Source organism: Biomphalaria glabrata, chromosome 5, assembly GCF_947242115.1.
Source record: "Biomphalaria glabrata chromosome 5, xgBioGlab47.1, whole genome shotgun sequence".
In the NCBI taxonomy this organism is placed as follows: Eukaryota; Metazoa; Mollusca; class Gastropoda; family Planorbidae; genus Biomphalaria; species Biomphalaria glabrata.
In genome coordinates, this window is record NC_074715.1 from 7,509,223 (window position 1) to 7,522,014 (window position 12,792).

A 12,792-nucleotide genomic window follows, 5' to 3' on the forward strand; every position below is an offset into this window, starting at 1 on the left:
TAATAGTTTCATCTCTCCCTTTAGTTTAGAATTAAAATGGTAGCACACTGTTCAGGCCCTGCGACGCTGCTGACCTATTACAGATTCGAATACTTCCAGTCCTTTGCTTTGGGGGGGGGGATAACTTTCCGATCATAGTCAATGCCCAGGCTCAACATCCCTCTTAAAATTAAGAGGCCAGCAATAAAAGTAGTTAATTAATAAGGTATTGATACATTTCTTAACAATACAAAAAAACTTTTTTTTTTAAAAAAAAAGATGACCTGTCCACTACTAGAGGAGCTACAATAACTGCTTCTCCAAAGCAGACTACCCAATGGTTGACCGACAGAGATAGCAAAACCTGCAACAATGACCCCAAATTACAATCTCTTACAATAGTCTGGGACAAGGACTATATCTTCACGTGGATGAGAATGGTGTATAAAATAGGTAGATATGAGAGTGATGTCATTTTGATTTGCTGATAAGGACAGTCTAAAACGTATGGACCTTGTTGGACAGTAACGGACAGGCTATATACTGGAGTACCTAAGACAATCGTGAAACTCTGCAGCGTACAAAAAAAAAGGGGGAAGGGGATGAAAGCGTTGAATGTTTTGTCGGTTGGTAGAGAGGCCAGCTTCATCAGATAGTCTAGTGGCATGATGCATAAAAGACTGCATCTGGATACGTCTTCTGCATTTCCAACCATCCACTAGTTTTCTAGCTGGGAGGTATTCATCCAGCCTTTTATACCGCTCATAGCAGGTCAGTACTGACCTTTCCCTCCTAAGGGTTAGTGGAGCTATATTAGCCATTATTTCAGCCGCATTCACTGGACTTGTCCTAAAGGTTCCACAGACAAATCTTAGTGCCAAAGTTTCCCTGAGGCCTTTCTTACAACATCCTGGATGTGCTCACACATTTTTAGTTTGCGATCTAAAGTTACACCAAGGTACTTGGGTAGCTTTTCCATGCTGAGAGCCACTCCGTTGAGGGAGAGCTGGAAAGGTTGCCCGAGAATGCCAGTCCCGAGCGTGAACAGAGAATAGACCGTCTTGGAGGTGTTTATTTCTAGCCTCCATTTTTGTGTGTATGAGCAGAGCGTATGGAGGTCCTAACAGTAACGGACAGGCTATATACTGGAGTACCTAAGACAATCGTGAAACTCTGCAGCGTTCTAAAAAAAAAATACCCAGTTGGTTGTTTGTTCATTTATAAGTAACAATTGTAACCAGTTATTAGTGACTGACATTCTGTCCGTGTGGTTGACGAAAGACTTCAAACAATAAAATGAAAGGGAATCTCAGTTGGGACATTTCATGAAATATATAAGATCATCAAGATCTCCTTCAGGAAAAGCGGTTTCAACATATAATCTACTTCTAAATGAAAGATCTGATTGCACAGCGATGTTTTTGTTTGAAGGAAAATAGTTTTTTTTTTTTATTTTTGACTAATTTAATACAAAAACATTTTTAATTTGAAAGAAATTATATATTTTTTTCTTCTGACTGAGATGATAGAAAAACATAAAAAAATACTTTAAAAAAAAACCCCAAAGCTTATATAAAATTTAGTTGTATCAATAGACCTCATTCGCCTAATTAAAACGAAATGTTACTTGATAATCTCTATATATAATTCTCTTCTTCCCTCAACAGTTTAAACGAGAAAAAGAAGTAAAGGAAAGATCACTCTCTTATTTCTGCAGATAGTCCACGAGAAAACAAGAGGGGGGGGGGGGGAGAACACGTAGTCACAAAATAGCAGGGCAGGGCCGGTGTAACCAAGAAATAGCACTCTTTTTTTATTTCTACCTCACGTTAAAAAAAGGGGCGGGGGAAGTAATCTACTCTGTAGTAACTATCCAGGCGACAGAGCACGCTCAAGAGTTTGGATCACTCTTTTATTTATGAAACTCGGACGGAGGGAGTTATCCTAGGTAATTTAATTTAAATAGCAGGGTCGGACTCGGCACCTTCTACATAGAGGTCACGGAGGTCACGCCTGACTTAACCATTATAGAGACCTATGCGAAACGGATTTGGCGTAGCCAAGTTTGGGAAGGGATACGGATAATAAAGAAAATTGAGAGTTTTTATTAGAAAATAAATTCGTCGTTGCATTTTATTCATTCTTTACTACCTACAGAATTACTTCACGAGCCTTGCGTGTAGCGAAGTCATAAAGTACTTAAAAAAAAAATATATTTCCTACATTGATCACGCTCAATAGCAAGAATTAACAAACCTTTCAATCTATCTACGAGAATTGTTGATCTCAAATAATTCTTCATTAGTTTAAGGCGCGATAAAGCTTCTTTCACTTGATTCCACAATTGCGGGTATTGCATAATGCCGTTTTATTTATCGCGCTTAGGATTGGCGTTTTCCATATTGAATGACACCCCATAATGACAATTTTCGTCTAATATTTCAGGAGATTTGTATGAGTTTTCAAAAGATTTTAATAATTTTCGGATATTTCCAGGGCCTTGTCGTTTATTTTGCAATTTCAGGAGATTTCTATGACCGCCTGTTAAATTGACAGGGGGCCGCGGAAATCTGTTATAAGTTATCAAATGGTTTAATTTAATAATTTATACACCTAAAATTAGCGCGGGTCCTATAAAAGTGCGGGGCCCACTGCGTTCGCATAGTTTGCAGTGGCCATAAGGTCGGCCCTGCAAAATAGCGGCGTATGCTACGCCGCCGGTCGACTAGTATTGATAAAACAACGAAAAAAAAAAACTGTCACGTGATATCCATTGTTGATCGTAATTTGTATAGAAGAGATAGAGAAGCACGTGGTTCAATTTTTTTTTTTTTACGATTGGTGAATGAGGTCCATTCGTTTGTATCAGTCATGTCATTTAATTTGTAATACATCCAGGCAAACAATAATACATCTGAGTAATTAGAAATACTTTTAGTATTTGTTATGTTTAGTGCAGTTTTCATGCTTTTTAGTTTACTCAATGCGCTATGATAATATCATTTGTCTGCTGGACCAGTTGGAAAAAAATGTTGAAGGGGATTGGGGAGAGACGTTTTTGTGTGAATGCTACCATGATCGCTTTTTAAAGCATTAAAAATTCTACGACTTGAATTAGAACGCAGGGCTCAAGCTTTCTCAAGGGGACTAATTCAACATATACTACCACATCTGTAGAGTACAAATTCTTTTCCTTGTTTCATACCTCACAGAATAATTAACTACCAATAGTTAATTAACTAATTGGTAATTTTTTTTTTTTAGATTGGTTCTTGATTTGTCTTGTTAAAGAAATAATTGTGCGAAATTTATACTTGTTCAACAAGATTGTGTGTGGGAGAAATAACGTGTACAATCCTTTTACCTAACAGACAGAGAGACAGAGTTGATCTAAACTTTGTAACAATGTTTGAACTCGAAATAGTTTTTTTTTTCCACATTCCATTTTCAAAATCTAAGGGACTGGTCTCAAAGGCTTTCTACATAATAATATATTATTATAGCTATCAAGATAATCTCTTCTAGGGGCGGCACTAGTAGGGTGCTCACATGACGTGAGAGACATTTCTGTCGTTGGTTGTTCTACGCTAAGTAATATAAACTACACTACCATGAAAAACATGATTTTAGACGACTGTTATGACTCGCTCCCCATAAATGTCGGCCATGCTATCTGGTTCAACCTTTGAAAGTAATGTCGATACCAATTTGGTAAATTGAAACGCCTACACAAATAAACGCCCATAAGCGTATTAAAAATTTTGCAGGGGAGTGCCACGTTAAGGGGTGCATAAAATAGAGGGGGTACATTGAACCAGCTTATTGACCTACTACTGTCGACAGTACCATTGCAGTATACTGAAAAGAACTTTTTAATTGTAATTTTGAGGATTCGGTCGGGGATGCAGTCTGCTAGTTATATCATATACCACTAAACACTGTATACTTTTATGAAACATGTTTGGTTACTTATTTCTGGGAAGAGAGTTATATACGTCGGTGACCATGGATATGGTTACAAATAATATTTTCCTTAAGATATGCATTGTTTTTGTTACAGTATTATCCAAGTCGGTAGAGATTCTATTCAACCAACTGAACCCAATCAAGGTATTGAACTGCAGCACTGTTATTCTGCAAGATAAAGAGCCTACCCTGGAGATACACTGTAACTTAAACTTCCTAGTCAGGCAGATAACAATTACGTCACTGTTAGTCGATCTGTGTGACGTTTACATTAGCGGGGGTAAGTTGCAATACTGATTAATTGGTTGGCCCCGGGGGAAAAGGGATCTATTATTCTTAAAGGATCCATTCATCAAAAAACATTATTACATACAACTTTATGTCTCATTCTTAGGTAATCCTTAAGATTATCTTTAACTAAAATCATGCCATAGTTGTATAAAAAGAAAATGAGTAAATGTGAAGATAATTTTTTTCTTCTTTTTATATTTAATATGCTGCCTAGGGCCCTGGGTAGCCGCACTGTCTGCACAATCTTCTATACAACCTTCTTGCATAAGAATAGTCACTCATATCGTTTAGCTGGCTTTCATTTGGTGACTTCTAGGTTATTAAACAATGAATCTCTCTTCTTGCCTTTGATATCCAATAGTTCGTAAAATATAAGCAGGAATGTTAAATTTAACACACAATCATGTGATCGAAGTTGTTAAGCAAGGCCGGACTTAGCCCACTGCAGCCTATGCGGTTGCAGTAGGCCCCGCACTTTCATAGGCCCGCGCTAATTCTAAGTTTAAATTATTTAAAATGAAATCTTCTTCTTATCTTATATAATACAGACGTTACTTCAAAAAAGAAGATGATTACGTCCTACGCGTCATGCATTTAGTCATGCATATTAACCAATGACTTAAATTCTGCCAAGTCACTGGTTTTCCTGGCTAGCTCAGGCAACCCATTCCATGCTCTAATAGCACTAGGGAAGAAGGAGTATTTGTACAAATTTGTCCTAGCATATTGAACGAGGAATGTGCCTTTATCTTTGTGTCTTTCAAAGTATTTTATTAAATTTTGTTTTTGTATTTGAAGATTATGGTTCAGTGTTTTATGTACGATTGCTACTTTACTTTTGAGCCTTCTGTCCTGAAGGCTTTCTAAATTTAGTGATTTTACTAAAGGTGTTACTCTAGTCAAATGTGAATATTCGTTTGTTATGAATCTCACTGCTCTATTTTGTGTCTGTTCCAGTTTCTTAATGTTTTCTTGAGTTGAGGGGTCCCAAACGGAGGATGCATATTCTATTATTGGCCTAACCAAGGTTAATCATTATAACTTATATATAACAACAGGGTTTCCACGGCTTCCTGATTTTCCAGGGCCTTCTGTAAATCTCCTGCAAATGCAAAATATACGAATAAGGCCTGGAAATCTCCTGAAATTATTAAAATCTTCTGAAAACTCAAAATAAAAATCTCCTGAAAATTAGACAAAATTGTCATTTTGGGGTACCAATCTTACGTGTGATTAAAAAAAAACGGCATTGTCAGCTTTTATTTAATAAAAATCTATTACAAAGACTAATGTATTTTATAATACAAAATCTTAATTTTGGCATTATGCTTATCCCTACCTAGACTGGGCGTCGCGCAATCCTTTTCGCATAAGGCTCCGCAATTGTTAGGACCGGCCATGTTGCTAAGGTAAACTAACAAGAATTCCAAGGCTGGTCATCAAACATGTCTCTGACACTTGCAATTTCAACAGTAAAATGATACTTATATGAAATATTTATAATATATATTTCTTTTTGAAAGTCCCGATTTACACCTGACATCTCACAAATTTATCTCCCTTTTGAATTACATTTTCTTTTAGACATAAATAATCTATTAATAATTTCGACAGTCACAGTCATGTAAAGGAAGCTGTTGAGCATGACGCATATGGCGCACTCCAATCCACCAAAGTGACATACGAGAGACTGTAAAAATTCTAGAGGGGAAAAAAAGCTATTTAAGGCTTCGCGAGGCGTAGTGAAAGTGTGGCGAAAGTTGGCTTACAAAATTAGGGATTTGAATCCCTCTGAAGTCTAAAACTTTTAGGACCACCCAGCTCTAGTGTGTACATGACATTAGTTTGGGATAGTAAAATTGGTTTGGTTGTTATACTGGCTACACGACAGCCTCGTTAACTCTAATCACTAGCCATAATAAAAGATAAGCTTTTGCCCTGGCTTGGACTGTGTGTGTTGTCTGATACTACTCCACTTATTTTAATGGGGAGTCCGTACACATCAAGGGACACAACAATTAACTATGAAATATTTAATAAAACTCATGAAAAGTTAAGCTGATGTTAATTTACAAATGGGGATGATCGTCTTGTCTATCCTTTACTTTACACATCCTTTACTTATCAGTCTCTATCTATATCTTTCGTCAAGCCCTAGCCATATTCTTCTCCTATTATGTACCCCCCGTATTCTGCAACGCAGGGGCGGACTGGCTATATGGGATTTCGGACAAATGCCCGGTGGGCCGGTACCCAAATGGGCCGGTAGTGCAACCGAAAGGACCGCATGGGTTAAATTGTTAAAGGTTTTATAATATTTTATATTATATTTATAATAGTCTCTTATAAAAGTGACCCCCTGTTTAAAGAAGTCTTTTATAGACTCTACAATGTAATACTACTTTAACATACTTTCCGAAATAATGTAATAGCCTACAATAGTAGACAGTGCTACTAGTAGGCTTTATCCTTTTATGGCCTACACACTTAGCGATTAAAAAAGCAACATAATGCCTATATTTCGTTGTAGGATATGGTGTTCAATGTATGCAGGTGTATAGTTATTGATACATTATCTAACTTAACCTAATGATTTTGAGGACAGGTAGACCTAGAAGTGGATGTCCCAATCATATGAAATACAATGTATGGGCCGGAATGTGTAGAATTGCCCATGACGATTTGTCCTTGTTGCAACATCATTCGTCTGACTACGTCACTACTTTTACCGTCGCTAAAACAACGCTAAAAACAATGCACAATATATTTATTTACAAAACTAACATAATCTTTAAACTAGACTAGGTCACTACACTTAACACCACCTATCTCAAAAATCGTCTGAATGGAAAAGTTTACTTTATTTACTGTTTTAGGTGTCAACTTTGCATTGAAGCAAAGAGTTATGCAATCAAGCAACTATTCAGACTTGTATTATGCAGACAAGGCGGTGGATGGTGACTTGACTACATTTTCTCATACAAAACATGAAGAAAGACCATTTTGGTCAGTGACATTGTCCACTCCACGCCTAGTTCATCGCATTGTTCTACAAAACCGTATGATGGATATGCGTAAGTAGTTTTTCATCATTCATTTTGTCATTAATTTGTTCATTTTTTAAGGGATAAGGAAATCTAGAAACAGCCTAGAGATGGCCTATGCCTTTCTACAAATCAGTTTTACTGGTGTATCTAAAATATTTTGGTTATCATTTGACTTTTTAGACACCGCTGAAATAGTTAATTGTTTGGTAATTTTTGTTCAAGAAGATATTTTAAAGTCAAGAGTTACCATTGTGATGTCGATAGTACTGTACTCAAGGGTGCATATATTAATTCACTATGACTGTTTGTCTGCGCTAAATTTTGAAGCCATTTTTTCTCGGATCAAGTTGAAACTTTACACTTTTATTTACCTAACACAACGTGAATCAATAACAAAAAATTACACAATATGTCAATTAATTAATGGTAATTATTTTTTAATTTAGATCTATATTGATTAAGGGAAATAATCTTATTGTATAATAAAACAATTTGGCTATAAATGTACAGCTGTTTCCTTTATATAAGCTTTGTTTTTGTTTACGTATTATTTTAAAAATGTATTTGTTTTTGTTTTATTTTTTAAAGCATTTGAAAATATTTGTTTCTAATATAGTCACAAGTTACATTTTTTTTTTGGAAACCCTTAACAGATGGTGTCAGTGTTGGGGAACGCCTTCAAAATTTTGAATTGCAGGCTCTAGACGAGAACAGATATATTCGGTTCTATCATAAAGATAACAGCACAGCACCTATGAGCAATTATACTGTTGTTATGGCTATGAAATCTATTCTTGAAATCAAAGTGTACGCTACATTTAGATACGCATACGGTGATCGTTATATGGTACCAGTCCTAACTTTATCTGAAGTGGAAGTATACGGAGGTAATTCAGAACAGTAGATTATATCCATGTGCTATGTTATTTGCATCTAAGCCATCGCTAACTCCGTACCTTCATGATGCATGATGCATGCTCTAATGGGACTAGGGAAGAAAGGATCATTGTATTAATTTGTCCTAGCATTATGGTATATGAAATAGTACAATAAATCTTAGAGTATTTAAATGTATTTTATTATGTGCTCTTTTTTGTATTAGTAAGTTATGGTTTAATGCTTAATTTATTATTGCTACTTTGGCTCCTCTTCCTCCATCCTGGATACGACGATTCCGCCAGCTTGCTTGTATCTTGTAATAAGCGATTATCTACCCCTAACTCATAGTAGTAAAATAAACATGAATTTAAATTAAGGCGCAGGCTACATAACTCAACAAAAGTAAAATAGCATTTGTAAAAAAATAAAATGATTACGTCCCTTTCTTCGGTTAAAACAACAACAACAAAAAAAAACACAAAACATTCAGTTATAAGATAACACTTATCTAGACTCTATTTACTAAATACATCAATTATACAATAACATTGATCTATATGCTAAATATCTTAACAGTTGCTAATGTTTAGGTAAATATATAGATTTGTACAAACATTGTATATTTTCAAGAAATGAAAATGCTAATACAATGTGCTTCTTTTTTCGCGATTGCAGAATTAATGGCTTTCTTTAAAATGTTCACTGAAACTGTAGATATCTATAGCTTGAAAAAAATAATGTTTCTAGCCAGTCTAAGTTCATCTTTAGCCAAAGAATGAATTAATTTAAAACCATAAGGAGCTATTGGGTACCCATCTCAGACTTTGCGATGAATAGAGACAAAAAATGTAGAGCTTATCTGTTCCTGTGGCCTTCGGTTAACAAGGGTGTCATGTGGCCAGCACAACGACCAATCGCTTTTACTTCCCCTACGTACGTCAAGCACCAATTAGAGTTTGGTGGACTCTGGCCGCCACTCTAGCGGCAAAAAAAGAAGCTCTAATCAAATCATACTCTTTACTGGGGTTCGAATTAGAGACCACACGGCAAAGAATCCAAGCACTTTATCACTCAACCACCAAGCCTTAAATGAGCTATTAGGAACATATACATTTCCTTTTGTCGAAATGAGATTCTTATAAGCAGTCACGTTTAGAATTAGTAAAGATTTTAACCATGCGCTTTTTAAAAAAATATCTTGTAATATTTATTCCCCAGAATGTTGGCCTGGTTCCTTGGAATTCTACTGTAACTTAGTTCACAAAGGTGAGGTATACAGTTTTATGCTGTCATACAAGTAAAGTGGCATTAATTATAACTACCGAAACGCTGCAAATGACAAATCACAAAATTGTTTAATTTTGAGACAGAGCTCTTTTATAATGATACTATCAGGGGTGTCAAAAATAACTAGCCTATCAAGACTTCTTGGTTTGATAGTTTACATTAAAAGTATTGAAGCAACTCTTGGATATTCTGGAATAGTTCATAATTATTATATCATATTTATGATAATTTGTATAGGGAATTATCCATGTATCATTTTACTTCTTGTGAGAATCTTTTTCCTTTGCAACTTCTTGTGTGACTTGATACACAGCTGCGATCACAACTTTGGCATCTGTAATCACCAGGGGCCGTTGCACTTTCACCCTTCTTTCTACTTCTGTTGTGTATGGCGTCTGCCATCTGCCAATTTAAATAGAGAATATTAAAAGATAACTATTAACTATGTATTATAAAATATTATCTCATTAACTATGATACTATTACTGTGGTACAAACCCTACTTTCTGTTTAAAACATTAAGTAAATAAAAATGTAGTTTATTACTATTTTCAGAGCCTAATTGCTAGGTACTCACCGAAGCTTCTATGTATATTGTATTTATGTTGTCCAATTATTGTGTTATGAGATGTACAGTAAAGTCTTTGTTTGTCTAATATACACCTAACGGTACTTGTTGTGCCAGCTCCATTTAATAAGTTTAGACTTGGTGGAAGCGCGTCTAGATCACCGTTGACCTTTGGGTGGCAAATGGTGGGATTACAAAACACTACTGATCAGAAAGATTATATCGTCTTTCCGTCTGTATTATGCCTAATTAGTTTGTTAACAAGGATTAAAGCTGACCATACAAAAACCTTCTCTTCCGCGTTCACTTTTGAGACCGACTCTTTTACCATTCTAGTCGACGTCAATAATAGTAACATTCCCCAAAGGTCAAACTTAACGTTTATCGCCGATGGTAGGAAAATTTGTCAAGTCTAATCTTTGACCTTTCTGAGACTTGAACCCTAACCCTTACCTTAAACCACCTGAAAGCTTTGCATGTTCTTATAACTATTATATGTGTCCGTTCTCATTTTAAAACTATTACTACTTCTCAAATTCATTCATTTTTTTAAGTCTCAAGAAATGTTTTCTGATGATCGCACTTTGGGAGGAAAGGGAATGGTTTTTGTCACTTCATGAATGCCGGCTGTCGATGCTAGGGCTATGTTTTGTTACCTAGTAGACATTTCGTTTATTTCTGAAGTGAGGATCGGCCACAGTTTTTAGTTTGCCCCCCCCCCTCTTTTTTCTGTAATGTTTGGTGAGCTGATTTTCCAATATACCTCCTTCTTCGTATCTAAAAATAGAAATGTTTCCTCAAAGCCGTTGTGTCATTGCTCAACACCTGTCTCATAGTATCCGGTTATGGTAAATACAATTTTTTTTTATTGGAAGTATAATAATGATTAGTTCGGATAGTCATTTTGAGATGTACATGGTCTTTACACTTCGGTAACGACGTAATCCGTAATGGGTTGACAAAAGTTACATATTTGGGTTTTGTGGATTAAAAGGAACGTTGCTTTATTGAAAATAGTGTTGATATGAATTGATTCCTTCTATTTTCTTCAATTTTCTGTATGTTAAAGTCCTTGAATAGTTTTTAGTAAGCTTATGCTTATTCTGTTTATGTTTGTTTATTTTTTTCTCTTTACTATTTTATTTTATTGTATATGTATTTTCGTATCTGTTAGATTTAAAAAAGAAACGCTACATTATTTTTCGTTTCGTGTCGTGATATACGTTTTCATAAAATCGAACAAGCGACTGATAAGAAATCATTTGAAAATTTAAAATTTGTAACATTCTTGGTAAGTATTGCAAGTATACATTTTAAACGTATTTTCTTCGATTTTAATTAATTTAACACATTATTAACAAATTTTAAAATAAAGAGACTAGCTTACCCTTAAACACAAATCTCTTAGTGTAAATAGACAGTTATTCTCAAGGCCCTACATCTACCCCCACAAAATCAAATCTTTGTTACAATCAGTCTCTTTAAAAAATTCCACAGTTAAAACAAATCAACTCGAATGTTCTACCCACACAGATGAGCTAAGGTAAGCTTCCTCTGTAAACGTTTAGAGATTCGTCGCAAAAGGGTGTGTGTGTGGGGGGGGGGTAGTGTGAAAACGATTAAATGAGGAACTAAGGCATGATGTGTACACAGAATGATTAGTAACTAACATTTCATTGTGGGTTAGTGAGCGTCCTTGTCTACCCTATGACCAACTTGAGTAGAATGCAATAGAGGCGCATGCCAGTAGAGATATAGAAAAATATAAAGAGGTTTGGGAGAGTTTTGGAAAAAATGTAAATAGACGAAATTATTCAAATGTTAAGGACGATATATTCAAACATTATTGTTGTCAACTGAATAGTCAAAATTACCTTGTGCTTAGTGGGAAGAAATTCGATATTAAATTGCCAAAACATACACAAAAAACCTAAGCATTATTCGGTTTCTAAAATACTTCACTTATATTACACACACACACACACACACACAAACAAACCTTGCTGTTTATGGCTTTGTCTCCGTACGTGAAAATAAACTAATAGACTAATTAAACATTTCCATCAGATTACATAAAAAAAAAATGTTCCCCTTTCAGACCTTGTGGTTTATAGGGCAGATGATGTAAAGGTCATCTGTTTCTGTGGCCTACGGTTAACGAGGGTCTCATGTGGCCAGCGCAACGACCGACCGCCTTTACTTTTCCCCATTACTCATTAGAGCTGGCCCAAAGATCGCAAAATTAAAAATCCCAGTCTTCATCAAGATTCGATCCTATCCCCAACACTTTTCCTAATATTCATAAACGATCTAAATCAAAACCTACCAAGAAAAGTTAAAAGCAGCATGTATGAAGATGACCTTGCCTTAATTAGAATATGTAGGAACATCGAAATTTCGATTACAAGATGCTCTCGATAAACTCAATAATTGGTCCAAAGACAGGGGCATGTCCATCAACACAAAAAAGACAACATATACCATATTCTCACTGTCAACAAAACAACAAACAATAAAATTAACATTAGATAAGCAAGCTTTAGAAAAAAATGACAGCCCTACATATCTTGGAGACACATATGACCCGAGACTAACCTGAAAAAAACAAATAGATAAAACACAGACTAAAGGCATCCAGAGACTATCCCTCTTGAAAAAATTAGCTGGCACAGATTGGGGACATCCTGAAAAAGACCTATACCAGTTACGTAAGACCTGTACTAGAATATGGTGCCACAGCATGGGGCTCAGCAGCCCAAACCAACCTAAGAAAAA

The 12,792-nt window shown here is 35.5% G+C and overlaps 1 protein-coding gene across 1 annotated transcript in view; it reads left to right on the forward strand.

The window, feature by feature from the left end:
* Positions 1–12,792, forward strand: part of LOC106057676 (uncharacterized) — a 47,123-nt gene that overhangs the window by 6,205 nt on the left and 28,126 nt on the right. Inside the window, exons 3-7 of the mRNA XM_056030792.1 lie at positions 259–432; positions 4,040–4,225; positions 7,113–7,310; positions 7,937–8,170; positions 9,381–9,428. Coding sequence (XP_055886767.1) covers positions 259–432; positions 4,040–4,225; positions 7,113–7,310; positions 7,937–8,170; positions 9,381–9,428 — 840 coding nt within the window. The remainder of the gene's footprint in view (positions 1–258; positions 433–4,039; positions 4,226–7,112; positions 7,311–7,936; positions 8,171–9,380; positions 9,429–12,792) is intronic.